Source organism: Aethalodelphis obliquidens, unplaced genomic scaffold (genome assembly GCF_003676395.1).
Source record: "Aethalodelphis obliquidens isolate GAN/ISIS:26980383/991018 unplaced genomic scaffold, ASM367639v1 scaffold36, whole genome shotgun sequence".
Taxonomy (NCBI): domain Eukaryota; kingdom Metazoa; phylum Chordata; class Mammalia; order Artiodactyla; family Delphinidae; genus Aethalodelphis; species Aethalodelphis obliquidens.
In genome coordinates, this window is record NW_020837980.1 from 11,206,196 (window position 1) to 11,224,397 (window position 18,202).

The 18,202-nt window shown below is 36.8% G+C and overlaps 2 protein-coding genes across 2 annotated transcripts in view; one reads left to right on the top strand and one right to left on the bottom strand.

Moving 5' to 3' along the window:
• Positions 1 to 1,847: 1,847 nt before the first annotated feature.
• On the bottom strand, positions 1,848 to 14,447 carry GOLT1B (golgi transport 1B). Its single transcript, XM_027129451.1, has 5 exons — positions 14,301 to 14,447; positions 9,066 to 9,157; positions 7,487 to 7,665; positions 6,580 to 6,661; positions 1,848 to 4,390 (listed from the first exon to the last, which is right to left on the bottom strand). Exons 1-5 carry the CDS (start codon positions 14,323 to 14,325, stop codon positions 4,352 to 4,354), a joined length of 417 nt encoding a protein of 138 aa, XP_026985252.1. The 5' UTR covers positions 14,326 to 14,447; the 3' UTR covers positions 1,848 to 4,351.
• A 154-nt stretch (positions 14,448 to 14,601) lies between these two features.
• The window catches only part of RECQL (RecQ like helicase), a 33,352-nt gene continuing 29,751 nt past the window's right edge, over positions 14,602 to 18,202 (top strand). Inside the window, exons 1-2 of the mRNA XM_027129453.1 lie at positions 14,602 to 14,683; positions 17,001 to 17,048. Coding sequence (XP_026985254.1) covers positions 17,033 to 17,048 — 16 coding nt within the window. The 5' untranslated portion in view covers positions 14,602 to 14,683; positions 17,001 to 17,032. The remainder of the gene's footprint in view (positions 14,684 to 17,000; positions 17,049 to 18,202) is intronic.

Consider the following 18,202-nt stretch of genomic DNA (forward strand, 5'->3'; position numbering starts at 1 on the left):
GAGGAGATTTAGGGACACTGAGAAGGCCTGCTATCCAAAATAAAGCTCTCCACTCATTGGCCAGTGTCTTTACTGTCCTTTACTTAAGGGTTTGAACTTTAAGAATGTCTTTTCGCAAACCATGTAAATACCACAAAACAATTGGCAGGTTCTAGGAGAGGACAGGAAGGGCCAGCTGTTTTGGCCTAGTCAGTCAAACAGAGGTGACCTTTTAATAGGTCTTAGAGTTGGTAAAGGTAAGACCATGAAAATGTGTCAGTCGATGAAGGATTTGGGGACGCCATTTCTATGTCCAACCTCCTATATGGATACAAGTAGCAGAAGAGCAGAAGTTGGAAGCTTTCAGCCCAGAGGACAATGTTAGAAAGATGTGCTGGATACTGTATTTAAAAACAGATTCACCAGACAATAGTCAAGACTTACAGTTTAATGATTGGATTCAACAAATACTTATTGGGTACCTTAACTGGTAGATTTGGCCAGTGGTTTTCAGCCTTACTAAAGTATAAGATCAAAACATTGCAGACGTTAAGTAATTTTATTTAAGTCACAAATACTTAAGTATTATATATTCCTTCCATGTAGAGAAAAAAACATTAAGCATTTCTCCACTAATTTCTAAATTCACTGCTCACTTTTTTACCTGAAGTCTATTTCTATTTATGATTACATTTAAACAGTTTGGATATGGAAGATGTGACCATTATGTAAAAAAGAAAACTGCATATAAGGCTAATTTAAAAAACACGAGGTTATGACCCAGCAATCCCACTACTGGGCATATACCCTGAGAAAACAATAATCCAAAGAGTCATGTACCACATGTTCATTGCAGGACATGGAAGCAACCTAAGTGTCCATCGACAGATGAATGGATAAAGATGTGGCACATATATACAATGGAATATTACTCAGCCATACAAAGAAATGAAATTGAGTCATCTGTAGTGAGATGGATGGACTTAGAGACTGTCAAACAGAGTGAAATAAGTCAGAAAGAGAAAAACAAATACCATATGCTAACACATTTATATATAGAATCTGAAAAAAAAAATGGTTCTGAAGAACCTAGGGGCAGGACAGGAATAAAGATGCAGACATAGAGAATGGGCTTGAGGACAAGGGGAGGGGGAAGGGTAAGCTGGGGCAAAGTGAGAGAGTGGCATGGACATATATACATTACCAAATGTAAAATAGCTAGTGGGAAGCAGCCGCATAGCACAGGGAGATCAGCTCGGTACTTTGTGACCACCTAGAGGAGTGGGATAGGGAGGGTGGGAGGGAGATGCAAGACGGAGGAGATATGGGGATATATGTATATGTATAGTTGATTCACTTTGTTATAAAGCAGAAGCTAACACACCATTGTAAAGCAATTATACTCCAATAAAGATGTTAAAACAAAACACGAGATGGGTTATTTTGCAATGCTAAAGTTTTAGAATTTCTTAATAAAAATACATCTGACCATTGTTATGGATTGAATGTGTTCCCTCCAAATTCACATGTTGAAACCCTAACCCCCAACATCATGGTATTTGAGAGTGGGCCTTTGGGAGGTAATTAGGTTTAGATGAGGTTATCAAGATGGGGCTCCTCATTAAGGGATTCGTGTCCTTATTAGGAGAGAGATGAGAACTTGTTCCTTCTCTTTTTCTCTGCCATGTGAGGACACAGTGAGAAGGCAGCTGTCTGCAAGCCAGGAAGAGGGCCCTCTCCAGGAACTGAATCTGCCAGCACCTTCATTTTGGACTTCCCAGGATGCAGAACCATGAGAAATAAACACCTGTTGTGTAAGCCAGTCTATGGAATTTTGTTATAGCAGCCCAAGTTGAGACAACCACCAGTTAATAGAAAAGTACCCTTTTATTGAGAAGTAAGACAAGTGTATTTACAATATTCAACTGTTAGATCATATAATCTGTGAGACTTTTAAAAGCAGCAGTATTCCAGGAATTACAATTTATAAGGGGAAAAGGAAAACATTCCAAATAGGTTTCTGTTTACAGAAAATACATTTGAACAATGCCAGAAACACTTAAGGCTAAGTAGTATTAGACCTTCTCCTCCGTCTTTATAGCAATAATCAGAGAATGTTTTTTGTCACAAAGACAGAAGGCTAATTTTGGAAAGGAAGAAACAATATGATGTACAGTCCTTTCTGTCAGAAGACAAGTATGTTTAAAAATAGAGCCTCATCAATGGTTCTGAATAAGAAACATACAATGCTGCCAAGCAGTCCCAAACTCACATCTGAGATAAACTGTGGACTCATTTAAAGCTGAAAACTGCTCCAAGCCTCTGACTCTTACTAAGGACTGGGAGATTATCACATCCTTTACACATGTCTAATAATGCTTTCTGAAATAAGATTGCTGAAAAAGAGATCTCTGTTACAGTGCAAAGAATATTTTGATAGAAATTCATGTCTACAAAGGAGCTAAATAATACAGATGTTCCATACATTAACAGATACTGTTCTTGCTTTAAAAAGGTAGAATTATCTAGCCACTGTAAATAATATGGGTCAGTCAAAAATATGTATAACAGAGTCCTACAGGGCAACTTGTATAAGTCAATCCCCAAAATATGTATATATTTGACACTCTCCAAGTGAGGATATTACTTTTTTGAAGAACATTAGACACAACACTAGGTTTCTTATTATTCCATGAACTATTGAGGTAGGAGTCTCATTTTGTCAATGTCATCTATTTTCACAGATTATAAGTCAAATGCCAGTACCAAAAAGACAGTAATCCACAAGGCTGAACCATTAGACTATCTACCAAGTCCTTCCTTCTTTCGATGAGCAAGGTTGGAACTTCTCTGTGCATCAAGAGATTTAACTAAAAATAACATAGGCTGTAATATATTTCGTAGACACATTTGTCAATAAAAATCACAAATTTCAATTATGATTTTATACATTAAAAAGCTTTGCAATTGTTAAAAAAAAGAGTAAATAGTATAATCATTAGTGGTAAAACAAATAGTACTATGACTCTTGAAATGTCTTCCTACATCTATCAAAAGGGTGCCACCTTGGAAAACTACTAATGAAGAAACAACTACTGTTTCCTACTGCCTGTCAAGCAGCAACAGTAGAAAAGACAACACATTATTTTTGTAGTGTCATGTTTTTCAGAACTATAGCCAGTTTAATTACAGCAAAATAATTTAGTATGTGAACTCAGATATTCTCTCCATGAACTCAAATGAAGAGTGATCATATGAAACACACATTATGCATATTGATTTTTGTTATGAAAAAAGCTGAAAAGCAGGGAAAACTTGGCTTATGTAAATAGCCCTTAAAAAACAGCTGTAAGTTTAACCTTTTAACACGGTACATCTTAAAGTAAATATTACCAGTAGTAATTTTATGAAAAGCAAAATAATAAATCACCGCTAAATTGTAAAAAATAAAAGAAAAAGAAAAACTGGATCACAACATGGAAATATCCATTTGGGCTGCATCATGTAGTATCTTAAATAACAAACTAACTATTCAATGAAATGAGCTAGGTAACAGACTCCTACATCACCAAGAATGCTTTTTTTGTTAAATGCTTACATGTCATGAAAGATACAGATGCTCACGTGAGAGTCCCAAGAAGTATGAGGACTTCCAGAATGTGTTCCGGAAAGAAAAAGTGCTGAGTCAGCTATAACTTAGAAACTACAAGCTAGTAAAGAATGACCTTTGCATATTCCAACAAAGAATATCTAGTTCAGATTTTCATCTGGCTTTAAAATATTAAGATTCAGAAGAACCACAAAAGTTTTATTTTAACCATACGTTTACCAAAAAAAAAAAAAAAGAAAAAGAAAAAAAGTGATTCATACATCAACACTGGGTTTTCCTGGTTTTAATATATCACGATGACATAATCCAATCTAACTCATGCACCACTTTCAGAGACACAGTGCAACTGGAAATATTTTCGCTGCTGCAGAGGACATTACAGTTCTAAAAAGCAAATGCCGATGGGTGTGCTTGCATCTTCAAAATAAAAAGAAAAGAAACAGGCACTACAGTTCTCTAAGGATGGCTGTGTTTCACACATTGTGGAAAAACAGTAAAAATCCCCTTCAAGAGTTTCAATATGCATTGTAACATAGATTTCATCTCCTTCGGTTTGCTTGCTGACTTCTTAGATGACTTGGTTAGAAGTCTGTTTTCACTGCTTCTTTGTTAACTGCTGTTGCTACTCTGTAGGCTATACGTTTTAAACTTCTGTAAGGAACATTACAAGCTATTTCATGTAATTTAATTTTGTGCTGAATATTCTTCAAAGGATTTTATAAATAATACAATATTTTAAATGAGTCTTCAATTCACTTGTTGTTATACCATATTGTTGCTTTCTCCGACTTTATCTACAAACTGCAAGAAGAAAAACAGATAATTAAATGAAAGCCTAGGGCACTATAAAATATTACATCAACACTTCAAATGTTGATTAAAAAACCCAGCTTTATAAGATTTGTGGAAATTTAAGGTATGACTGACAACGATTAATCCAGTACTACTCACCACCATCTTCTGACACATAAATGTATATAAAAAAAATTTTTTTTCTATAAGTTGTTTCTGCATGACATGTTACACATATGACTTTAAGGGTGCAATACAAGAAACACAATGCAATTAATAAAAAAATTGGATAAGATGAAGCTAACGCTGCTAGCTCAACAAAAAAAAGTAAAAAAATAAAAAGCTGAAATGTCAGCCATTCATGCATTAATGAACCCAATAAGGCATTTCAACTGACCATTATTGTGGATCTCTTCTGGGCCTATGTAGTCTTTGAACAAACAGATTTAGCTCCATTAAGTTCAATAATTAACAACAGCTACTGACTAAAAATACTTTAAATGTGTATTCTGGACTTCAGACTGAAAGTGGCAATGACATTAAAAAGAGACTTAATGATGCAAGCATAAATCGATAATTATGGAACATAAGTTTTAACACACATTAATGTAAGTGGTTATTTACTTTGGTTACTCCACCCCAAATATAAAGCAACTGGGCTTTCTTCAGCATTCCAGATGGTGATGCAAACAGATGTTGAAACAAAGTAATTAGTGAAGATATTAAAAGTTACATAACTCAAGTGACTATATAACACTACCAAAATCTAGCAATCATCTAACCCTTTCTTTCATTTCATTATTCACATTTTTACTTAAGCATTTATTATAATGAAGTAATAATAACAGGAAACACAATTTATAGTATTGGATGTCCATTTATGCAAATACTGAAGAATCCTTAAATTAAGGACATGATTAATGATTACAGCTCTATAACTAGAAGTTTTAGTACATTCAAAAGACATTCTAGGTATAAACAACATTGACTACTGTATGAGTTTGGGGATTAATGCAAATGAATCAGGATATACCCCTACAAGCCTAGGTTCTAGCATTTTATATAATCGCAAATAGATCAATTGGCACACTGAAACTAAAAGTTGCTCTCAAAGCACTCATGTATTCATTAGAATTTTACGGTAAATTTAGGTGGAGAGAAAGCACAACATTGTCTCTCCAAAGGTAACTTCAAAAAATGTCTAGGTTATCTGGGCTGCAAGGTTCTGATTTGAGGATGGAAATGAGATTAGGCTTATAGTGGTACCTATTTTTAGTGGGTAAGCCATCCTTTAGCTCTTTGAGAATTCAATAAATGCTATGAACTACCTCTCTAGAAGCATCTACAGAAGTCTGCAAACAACTTTAAGAAGTTGACTGCCCGCCCTGGAGAAACAGATTTGACAAGACTGTTCTAACCGTGGACAGAGCTAGGAACGGAATTTTATCATCTGACTCCCAGTATCACAGTGCTTTATTTAATTGTCTTAAAGCACTCCATTTGGTGATACAGTCTAAGAGAGAAAACATTTGTAAGAAATAATGGTGTCCTTTTATATTATCGCTTCTAAAATTAGAGATCATATAAAAGTTAATTGAAAAGTGCCTTGAACTCTCAAAGAGAAAGGCAGCATAGCATATCAATCCAAGTTACATGAAAAAAAGAGAGAACAACATTAAAAATGGATACAGTGAAACCAAATTTCAGGTTCTATAGGTTTAGCAATGATTATTTTCTCTGGTATTCATGGTAACCACAATCTATGCGATGCAACCACTCATATCATAATAAAAAACTTATCAATCATGTATCAATTCCTCAAATTTCTACAAAGAGCATCAGACAGCATTTATCTTTAAAATTTTTATTTTATTTAAAAAACTTTTAAAAATTATTGAAGTATAGTTGATTTACAATGTTGTATTAATTTCTGCTATACAGCAAAGTGATTCAGTTATATGTGTGTGTGTGTGTATACACACACACATACACATTCTTTTTTATATTCTTTTTCATTATGGTTTATCACCTGATATTGAATATAATTCCCTGTGCTATACAGTAGGACATTGTTGTTTACTCATTCTATATATAATAGTTTGCATCTGCTAACCCCAAACTCCCAAGCCGTCCCTCTCCCCAGATAACATTTATTTTAATGGTTTAAAAAACATATTGTTAAATATATGATTACTTACTGATCTAATTCCAGGTAAATTCAAGAGTGATCCAAGGACTGGCACTCTTCTAATAAATCCAACAACCACAGGAAAGAAGCCCCTGGGAGAGGCGAAGAAAGTTCTTAGAATGAACACATTCTCTATTACCAAAATGAACAGTTAGCCATGTAAAAAGAAAGGATCCTGTTAAAGTTTTGAATGTTTTAAGAGACTTCAAAATTCAGTTATTCCTTACCTCTCCCTGGATTTGATCCCTTCCTTAGTTGTGCTCATAACATTCTGTTTATATAGATATAAACATCTATAATGGCATTACTATTACATCCTACTGGTACCTTTACAGTCTATTTCCCATATTAGAAATGAGAGATTCTCTAAAGCAGATTTGGCACTTAATAATGTTTGTTTCCTGTGGGCAATATGGTGCTTGGCAGATAGAAGACAAATGATACACCTTTCTTGAATAAATAATTAAACCAACTTACTTGAAAGTATTTTCTCACACTGCATACTATTATTTACTGGGTAAGTGGCATTTGTAAAATATTAACTGATCAAAACCTCCCATAATGTATTTGGTCCAAAATTTTCTAGTATCTACATGCATTAAAGAAAGTGTCATCAAGTGACAGTAACTGTACAGCATCAGGTCTACATATTAAAATGCTGGATCTATCTATCTATCTATCTACCTATCTACCTATCTATCTATCACTGTCTGGTTGATGAAAATACCAAACATAAACAGAGTGCCGTAAAATGCCAACAAAATAAATTTTATTGCATTGAAAATACTTTATAAAATAATTTATACCCTGACATAAGCAATCATCTGCATCTGATAAACACATCTGGGTTTCTGTAATAATTATATGACATTATGGTTTACCTAAAGAGAAACAATAAAATAAAATGGTTGCCTTACCTGAACAAGAGAAAGAATCCGTAAATTTCGAAAATCATGCCTATCAAAGGCCAACCAATCAGGACTACAAATACACCACCCAGGAAAAATCCTGTAGCTTTCATTTTATGTTTTTGGAAGAAGAATCTGAATGTTCTTTCTAAACCAATTACAAAAGCCAAGCCAGCCACAAATAAAACCTAGAAGAGGAGGAAAACGTAACACAGAAAAAGCAGTTAAATGCACTGCATGTGTTTGAAGGGGTAAGGTCAAAGCTAAATATGATAAAAAAAGACATGTGGCTTTTAATGTGAGCAACTGGCCAGAGAAAACTACAATGCACACCAAGAGGCAGAACCACGTTAAAGCTGTAGTTGTATCCCACTCTGTTCAGTCCTCTTCTATCTTGATTAGATGAAGAAAAGAGAAACAAAGAAAGATTAGGTGTCACCCAGCAGCATCTGCTTCTGCAGTGGTTTCCCCAGCTTTAGCTAGATGGCGATGGCTTAGTCAAGCAGATGAGCGGCAAGGCAAGAGAGGGAAGGTGCCCGTAAATATGTCAACCGAAGGTACTCCTGGTTCTGAAAACTTGATCAGGGGTGATAGGAGTTCCTATGGATGGGAGAAAACCTGACATGGCCCAGTTGGTAGTAGAAGAAACCACGCAAAGCCAGCAAGAAGATCCTAGTTTTATTAATTCCGGAAATCTGGGAGCAGCAGAAACGAAATACAGCCATGCATTCTCAAATATACTTATAGTTTGTATGTTTTCAGACAATGGACAAGAGATGGTGATTGACTAAAAGCCTGCGTTTTCCCAGGTTTTATTCCCAAATACTTGCCTTTCTTCATAACCATTCTTCAGCGAAAAATATTTCACAAAAGTATTTATTAAGCCTAATGGTTAAGCTTCTCATTCTGAGATACCAATGCTGTTTATATGATTGTTTATTAAAACATTAATTTTGAACAATTGTTACCCTTTATATTTTCCAATGTCCAATTAAAAGCCCAATGTTAACATACACTTCAAAAATATTTTATCGTTATTCAGTGAGTTTATTGCCCTCTTAGAAGGGTTATTATTTACTTCTAGAACTCTTGCACAGCCTTCACACATGGACAACAGAGTACACATTCCAAATAAACAATACACACACCTTTCTTAGCAGGTCAATTATTAATATAGATATATTTTTTAAAGGTTTAAGTGGTTTTTAAAAATCTGTTCATTTTATGCTATTTAAGCAAATGTTAAATCTCAGATGTGTAAAGTCAAAACATTAACAAATTTACCAAGACATGGGGCTATCAAGTCATCTATTTTGAACTATTTAAGGCAGTCTTGATTTAATCTATTGTAAATCACATAGCAAACACTTAACAGAGCAGTTATGGAATTAGAAAACTTCATTAAGCATTTATCTTTTATTTAAACAGAAAGCTGACAGGTTCCACCCCGATGAAATCAGAGGATGTAACAGGAGTCTTCACATGAGCAACAGTGAATTATTTCCCCCCGATTTCATAGCAGGCAATAATTCATTAGTAGTTAAAACTTCCTTATGAATTTAGTTAAAATAGATATTGAAAAACTCACATTTCCAATAGCCAGTAGTGCTTTGTCAAAAAAGAGAATCATTCCAAAGAACAGGAAAAACACTCCAAATCCTGTTAATCCCATTCCAATTTCTGCAATATAAGTTATATGGTTAAGGGTACAGCAAAAGTAAAGTCACATTAAGATCCTCATAAACTAAGCAAGAAAAAATTTTCAGTTTTTCTTTTGACTGATATAAGGAAATAGGACCCCAACATTGCAGGTTGACATAACGACATTTGTTAAGATCCAGAACAAATTAAATTAACAACAGAAAATTACTCCCAAAATTTAAAATATGAATGGGAATTTCTAATCCTTATATGAGAGAGAGCATTTCTCACAAACATATTCATAATAGAGAAAGACAAATCAGGAATCTAAACCTTTGATTTTATTATTTTTTCCCTCCCAAGAGCCCTTCCGGCATCAGACGTAAGTATGTGGGTTCACTTGTGTCTCCTCTTCTCCTTTCATATTCCATGACTAGTATTTGTATGCACAATATCTGCAGTTCCTTCTTTCCCTTCTGAAAACGAATTCCTTCCTTAACCCACTGGAAATGCTATGGGAGGTCAGCACAGACTGCTTCTCACAATGACAACAGGAGAGATTTTGAGTCAAGAAGCCGTCTCCTCCAAAGTTAATTTTCAGACTTTTAGCTTCTTCATGGCTTATTATGGATTTATCTTCTACAAGTCTCTCTCAACTATGCATCCATTCACATATTTAGTCTAAGAGTCCTAAAATAACCTCTCTAACATTTCAAAGAACATTGTTTTACCTAATATTAATATTCTGGGTTTTTACTTTTTCATTCAAAAACAAAGAATTGTTGATCAACTCCTAAATGCCAGCAACCGTTCTAGGTACTGAGTATAGAGTGATGGACAAAGTATAAGCTTTTACGTCTATGGTTACTCTTTATACAAAACTAATATTTTATTGCCTTTACACTCCCTAGACTTATCTTTATGTCTGAAGAGTCTTAACTTTCTAAGGTTACAGTTGTACTATTCTGTTAACGTTACAAAGCACAATCCACGAAATTAGTTCCTTGATCATTTCAGTTTTGATTTCAGGAAACAGTCACCAATCCTTATTTTACCTAGCAGCACTATCTGCATAAAATAATAAATCAGACCGAAACTGCCATATTTTGGGAAACACAATTTTAAATACACAATAGTGATTTCTGATCTGTTACTTAACTTTTTTGCCTCGGCTCCAGAGAGCTAAAATCTAAGTCACAGCTACTTAAAAATTTAAGCCATGTAATATGTTATGATGAGTTGAAAATTTACATCCTATGCCTTTTTCGACATCCTTCACCTCAATTTACAGTTAACTCTTGCCTCCCATTCCAGCTGCCTTGTTCTCCGAAAGTTAGTCTAAAAGAATTCGGGTACCTGTCCATAAATACACTGGTAAGTGTATTCCACAGACACAAATTCTCATGAAAATTGGAGGCTCATACCTTCATGCTTAAATGCTTTAGGAGAATTTAACCAAATAACTGTTCAGGTGTCAGACATAATTTCCTACAGGAAAATATGGACAAAACAGCAAGGACAATTCCATTAAATAACTATTTAGTAGTTAGGATTTAGTCACTGGCAGCTGAGTTATTTAAATACAACTCATTCCTATCTTTTCACAAATTGTCCTAATGATTATGTACACATTTTGAGATGTTTGTTCATCAGAAAGGAAACTATATGGCAATATGCCTACTATGTATTGAGAATTTACCATGAATTGCCCATTACGAGGTGCTTTACGTATCTTACAGAACTTAATCCTCCCCATACTACTGCAGGGTAGGCATCATTACATTATTCTAGAGATTTTTTTTTGCCAGGTTAAATATGTTTGATTAAATGAAATTCAAGGGCACTGGAGTAGGCTGGACTTCTGGGAGAAGCATCTTTAGGTTTAATATAATTAGTTTGTTACTAATATAACTAAGGAGATGTCAGTATGAAATTGACTGCAGTGGAAAAGGACAATGTCTGTACATGGTTTTACATTTAATGAGATGTTTATACAAATATGTCATAATTCCTTTAGCAAAACTGGGGTGTTAAAAAGTAGCACCAGCCCCATGTTTCATGTGGGCAACTGAAGACTCAGATTAATAATTCACCCTTGATCACAGAATCAGCAAATGTGCGTGTGGAGGGGGACAGGTGCAGGGAGGGACGGGGGTGTGGTGTGGAGTCCGTCTAGAACTCAAATCCAGTCTTCAGGCTCCACATCTTACAACTATAACAGGGGAAACCAAAACATTCCCACTACTTTATCCAGTGTCGTACAGAAAGAGAGGGTTGCCTATAACATTTTTGCCAAAACGGACACTAGCATGTTATTGCCCAACAGTCCCTGATCTGAATGGGTCAAAAGTCTCAAACTGACCTCGCTGTGTTATTTTCTCCCCTCCAGAATTCCATTCTTGCCTATGCCTATGTATTCACAAGCCCTCTGGTTATTAAAGCCCTACTTGGAGCTGCTCTCTCACCACCACAATCATACACAGTAAAATAAACATCTTCCTCTGTGCACTATCAAACCTTCATTCCCGCTCGTGTGCGCACGCGCACACACACACATGCACACATGCGTGTTTTTAAAGCATAATCTGATAAAAGCAGTCTAATAAAACAAATGTATCTAAAATCAAAAGCTTATTGTAGAAATTTGAAAAGGAGAGCTGTTCTTAATCCAATGACAATCACTGTTAGCATTCTGATATCTTATTTAAGACATTTTAAGGCAGCATTGTCTTAAGACATTTTAAGGCAGCATTGTCTTTCTTATTATGCCCATTCCTTTCAAAAAGTAAAAATATCACAATAAAGAACTCAATTGAACACCATGGTAGAATTTCAGGCAATGTGACATAATGAAGTAAAGATTTAGAGGCAGCATAGGACCTGCCCCACTCCAGCCCCCTCAATAAATCTTGTGGGGTTTTTGGGGGGTGGGGTGAGGTAGGGGGTACTAATATAGAATTCCTTAAAACAATTATGAATTGCTATTTACTATGATCAGTACTTGGTCTGGTACTTCTCTTCCAGAATCAGGATCCCGGAATAATTTTGGCAAGTCACTTGAATGATGGCTGATTCCTACAGTTAAACACACACACAAACACCATTTGAAATCCAAAGAGCTTTTGGTTCACTAATCATTTTGTGTTCTGATCCAGTGTCTTATCTAAAACACTTGGCAAATGCGCAGCAAAGAGTATAATTTCATCCTCCTCATCAATTTAATGAAGTGAGGAGAATGCTTCTTATTCTGCCCACATTCTAACCCAACCCCCTTGTTTTGGTTTTTGGAAGGATGTAAATCAGGCACTTGTCCCTATAAGACTTCAGTAGAAAAGAATCTCTACACACAGGATAAGCAGTTCATATATTTACCTATGTAATAATCACAGACTAAGATAGGAAAGTTAGATAGGAAAACTATGTAGAGATTAAGTACTTCCTCTGAGTAATTAGTAGTATTAGAAATAAATCCTAGCAATTTATGTATACAATTCTGCTAAATTCTGGGTTTCAACTGAGAGCAACAGAGCACTGCATCATAAAGAAAATAGGCTCTGAATATTCTACACAGTCTCTCAAAAAACAATCAATGCACAATTCTAAAGGATAAATATCTACTGTTGAAACTCTTTTTGCTATCGAACAATTTCATCATTCTAAGATAGATTTCAAATAAGCTTTATAGCAAGTCTTCTTAGATGCTAGTAGGGTACCGTGAAAAGAACAAAGGTTTTTGAGCCAGCAGACTTGGGATCAAGTCTTGTTTCTGTCACTTTCCTCATGATTATACATTGAATTTCTTTTGAGCCTCCTTTAATTTATAAGAGACATACTCCTCTTTGCTTTACAGGGCTCTTATAAGAATTAAGGATAACGATTTATATAAAAGCCCACGGTAAACTGAAATAAGATGCTTTTATACAATTATATACAATGGCTACTTTTATTATAACAGTAAACCAAAACATCCCACAAAAAACAAACAAAAACCCCAAACAAAAAAGGACTATACTTATATTTTCTCTGATCAGAACAGGCAGCCCAAAATGGGCATCCAAGGTACAGACCCAGTCCAATTTGAGGAAGGGAGGGAGGCTGACTGGGGTGGCAGTGTGTGTAGGAGTTATTAGCAGCTCGGTGAAGTTCAAGTTAGCCGTGACTTGAATCCAAACCTTACGACTCCACTTTAAAACTGGGCATTTTTAAAGGAAGTTCTATTTTTATTTCAACAGACTGTTTAGTTCTTAAAATCTTTAAAATTCAAGTAAGTTATTTAAAATAAGAAAAACAAAGGCGTGGCAGATAAAACAAAGTGAGATTAAAAAGTCTATCACGACCATCAAAAGATAGGAAGCACTGGAAGAAATGTAAATACAAAATTATTAAGATTGACAAAAAGGGATAGAAAAGTGGAAATTTTATATTGATAGAAAAAGAAAACAGACAGCAATGTTAATCTTAGAGATAAGATAGGCCTGGAGAACTCTGTGGCAGGCAGAAAGATGCTAAAATAATAAAACATGCCACCAAAGCACAATATACAATATTAACGAAAGAAATCGTTTAACTGAACACAGAGTTTACTATTGGGGAGACAGTAGCCGGTAGAAAAGTGAAGTTGTTTCAAGGGATTTTTAAAAGGTTGCTTCCAGTAGTGGCAAAAGGCAAATACTCAAAATATTTAAGCGTAAGCACATTTTCAAAAACAGCCTATCATAGATGACATTTAAAACTCGGCCTCCCAAACAACCAGCAGTAACTTGTAGAGGACCCCAAGCATGTCACGTGCAGAAATGTCCCCAAGAGTGGGCTGCGGGCACAGCGCATCAAACTTTCTCTCGTGGCCACCCGCGGGAACAAAGCGCCCATCTCCCCGGGAGTGAGAGCTGCGCTACCCCGGTGCGAGACAGACGCTCGGCGAAAGCTCCCCCTCTCCAGCTAGGGCGTCTCCCCAGACCCCACCGACTCTCCCCCCAGGCCAGGTCCACCACCGCGAGTCTAGCCCTCGTTTCCTCCAGGCAGCCCTCCAGACGCCCACAGCCCTAGCTCTGTCTCGCAGGCCGCCGCCCCCATTCCGGAGCTTCATTCATTGACCCGGGAGGGCGGAGGGGCGGGCAGGCGAGACCCAGCCCAAGGAAGGGGTGTCCGGGGCTCGAGGCGGGGCCTCGGAGCAGGTACTTACTCTGTGTGTCCGTTAAGGAGATCATGGCTGCAGGGGTGAGGGCGGCGTCGATAGCACCTCGGAGCGGCCAGGGTGTGAAGCAAAGTCGAGAGAACGAAGCCGGGAAACAACCCAGGCGAAAGCCGCCACGTCTTCCGGAAACACGCAGCCGCCCACACCCCAATTCAAAGCCGTTCCCCATTGGCTAAGCCTGCTCCCAACATCAACCAATCACCTGTGGCTTTGTTCAGTGACGCACATGGTGGCCACACCCCTCGACCAATAAGAGAAGGGTATTACTTGCAATTGGTTGAAAGGACCGACCCGGAAGGGTGGATGCTCCTGGCTGGAAAGAAAGGAAAGCCTGGTGGCGGGAAGTTTTCGTTGGAGCGCGTCTGAAAGCGGTGAGTAGCGGACCTGAGGCAGGGGCGTTTTGGGGTCGGAGACCGAGGAGGGGAGGATGTCCCTTAACCCCCTGGGGAGACGTTCTGGGGTAACTCCCGTTACCGCTTTGAAACAGCTAATATTCCTTTTCCTGGCTGATGGGGAGGCCGGCTCATTTCCTTCCACCAATACATTGGGGAGAAACAGGGGCCCTCGCCCTTCTAATGGAACTCTCTATCATCGCTCAGCTCTAATGGAATTCGGTCCTTTAGGGGCACGTTCCACTGCCGACCGGTCTTTTTTTTATCACCAGCCTTTTCCGTGCAGGAGGCTTGGGTACCACAGCCTGTTTATTTGCAACCACTGTTTACTGGGAAACGCCACTGGGAACGCCTAAGCGTAAGGGAGGGTATTATTAAATTGCTGTTGCGTCTAAACGCAGGGGGCGAGGAGTTGGAGGATGTGTGTGTGTGATTTAGCCTGTGGTACTTGGTGTCAAGCATGCATGACTGCCTGAGACCCTGTAAAATATTTCCTGAGGATGCTTGCAAAAGTTCAGATATAGCAAGTAAAACCACTGAACCATGGTAGTAGTAATTAGTAAAAGTTCATGTGTACACACCAAAAAGACAGTTTGCCAACCGGGAGCACTCAAATCGAAACATGGAATTAGGCTCAGGGCTATATTGTTATAAAGCAGCTTGTTCAGTAAGGACTGTTTATTCTTCACACTGATTGGTGATAATATTAACATTTTCTTAAAGGATAGGGAATTGATTAGTGGTTACCCCATAGCAACCTTGGGAAACAGTTGGAGTTTTGCTTCTGATTTCCAGAGGCAGAAACAAAAAACTGCCCCAGGTCAAGTTAGTCTTTCAAAATAAGCTAAATTAAGTTTTGTTTGTATGTCTGTGCTGGTTTTGTCTGCCCAGGAAATTTTCAACACTGGTCTCCGTTTTGGATTTTAACAGTGCCTAGGTATACTTCTGACACACATGCTATAGATAGCTCATTAATTTTTGAACATATTTTATGTTCAGATAGCTTTTGCTATTAAATCACATCCTTTAGGGAAGGAGTTTATGAGCAGTTTTTTAACAGTATAATCAAAGGAGTCGTTTAAAATAGTGGGGCAAAATGGTTGTAGATTACATCGTTTCATAAGTATAGAAAAACCCTCTGCTTTCAATCTCAGCAAACCTGAGCCTGCACTATATGCAAGGCACTGTGCTAGGCTATGTGGATACAGATGTGAAGGGACTCAATCCCTACCCCCCTGGAGAACCTTACAGTCTAGAGAAGGAGAATTATATTTCCACAAAATGGTGAAGACATATTCATATCGATCAAGAATTAGAAGTCCTTGGTTTACTCCCCTTCTTCAGTATCTTTTAGTGGTGTGGCCCTTCCAGACTTCTTAGCAAGGTAAAGAAGACCCTACTTATTTTTCCAGCCTAGTGGTGACTACAGAATTCTACATGAGGAAGGGCATAAGGTCAGCAGTTTGAGTAAGGGTAGGGTGATGCTGAAGCTTTGGAGAACATTCTAAGTTAGTTTTGGAAAATATTGGTGTTCCATATCAGAGTTGGGGGAGGTGTTCCTGGAGATTATGGACAATCTAAATAAAGTTCCTACCCTCCAACCTGACCTCCTTCCACTTGCTCGTGTGTACTCTTAAGTTTTAGTCATTCAGAAATATTTTGAGTTCCTTAATACAAACCAGGCTTTTCCCCCACTTCTGACCTTTTCATGTTCTCTCCCTCTGAAATCTCACCCCTCTGTAGAATACCAATTCCTCTTTTAAGATTGAGTCTAAATTGTAACCCTTTAAAGCACATATTCAGTAAAATGTTAAATTATTAATTTGAATATTATGTTGATGGATTTTGCTTCATCTGGGATATTTGAATCTATCCAACTTGTTATTTGTAAAATAGCCTACACCATCCCAATTTTAGAGACAGGGAAAGGGGCTGAGACGAACAAGTTGTTTAGGTTTGCTAAGATCACACAGTAATTTAGTGGTAAAGCTGTTTAACCTCAAAGCTTTGCTCTTTTTTTGTGACATCGCTTTGTGTCTGGTGGATATTTGTTCAGTGTTCTTGACGTCATACTTGTTATTATATGTTTATGTGACTTTGGACACTTCTCTGAAATCTAGAGAATTTTCCATAAAAATGTAGAGTGGGAAGAAGCATGTAGTCCTTATTGAAAGGTCACTGCAGTATATAGTTTACTTTCTAACATTTTTTGTGCTTAGTAATGACATTATCATTGAGCATTATCAACGGTACTGTTTTTAAAAAGTTGTTGCTCTGATTTTTCTTTCACTTTTAGAAAGAAACTTGGCTCTCCAATTCAACTTCAGAATGGCATCCATTTCAGGTTAGTGGAGATGATTACATTTTGTAGTTCATTCTCTTCTCTTTCTAATTGCATGTTTTTCTCTGTACCTTCCCCTCAATTTTGCTGTGAACCTTAAACTGCTCTAAAAAAGTCTTAATAGAAATTAATAAAAAATAAATTTTAAAAATACTTGTTTTAAAAATTTTGATTATAGAAGTGATGTTTTTTCAGATTTTTTTTCATTGTGGGAAAATGTACTTAATGAAATTTACCATTTTAACTGCTTGTAAGCATACAGTTCAGTGGCATTACGTGCATGGCATTACGTGCATTTGCACTGTTGTGCAGTCATCACCATTATCCACCTCCAGAACTTTTTCATCCCTCCAAACTGAAACTCGGTACCAGTTAAACCCAGTCCTCCCTTCCCTGCAGCCCCTGGTAACACTATTCTGCTTTCTGTCTCTGTGAATTTGACCATTCTAGGTACCTAATTTAAGTGGAATCATACAATATTTGTCCTTTTGTGTCTGGCTTATTTCACTTAAGCATGTCTTTGAGGTTCATCTGTTCATCTGTTCATCTGTAACATGTATCTTTTTAAGGCTGAATCATAGTCCATTGTATGTATATACCACCTTCTCTTTATCCATTTGTCTGTCAGTGGACATTGGGTTATTTCACTTTTTGGCTTTTGTGAATAATGCTGGTACAAACATTGTGTACAAGTATCCATTTGAGCCCCTGCTTCCAGTTTTGGGGGGTATATACCTACAAGTGGAATTGCTGGTTAACATGGTGTTTCTATGCTTAATTATTTTAGGAACTACTGTACTGTTTTCCATTGTGACTATCCCATTTTACGTTCCCAAAAAGCAATACATAAGAGTTCCAAGGAATGATATGTTTCTTGATAGCATTTGGGAACTTATCAAGTAGACAATATAAATCATTTATAATCTCACTAGTCAGGTTAATACTGTAACATTTAGATGTATTGTTTTTCAACAAAATTTTTAACGTTTTGTACATAATGTTTGGTAATGTGATTTTTAAAAACATAATGTAGATATAGAGTATAGACATATTGTTAAGTAAATTCTATGTTGTAAATATTCTATTTTTAATACTGTTCTGTATTTTATTGTTTTGAAGTGACATTAAACAATTAACACTTTTGGTGTTGGTGTTGA

Coding starts and splice junctions, on each gene's coding strand:
- GOLT1B (XM_027129451.1), bottom strand. CDS start 14,325: ATGATCTCCTTAACGGACACACAGA. Junction 9,158..14,300: donor CTCCTTAACGGACACACAGA/GTAAGTACCTGC, acceptor CTTATATTGCAG/AAATTGGAATGGGATTAACA. Junction 7,666..9,065: donor CACTACTGGCTATTGGAAAT/GTGAGTTTTTCA, acceptor CTCCTCTTCTAG/GTTTTATTTGTGGCTGGCTT.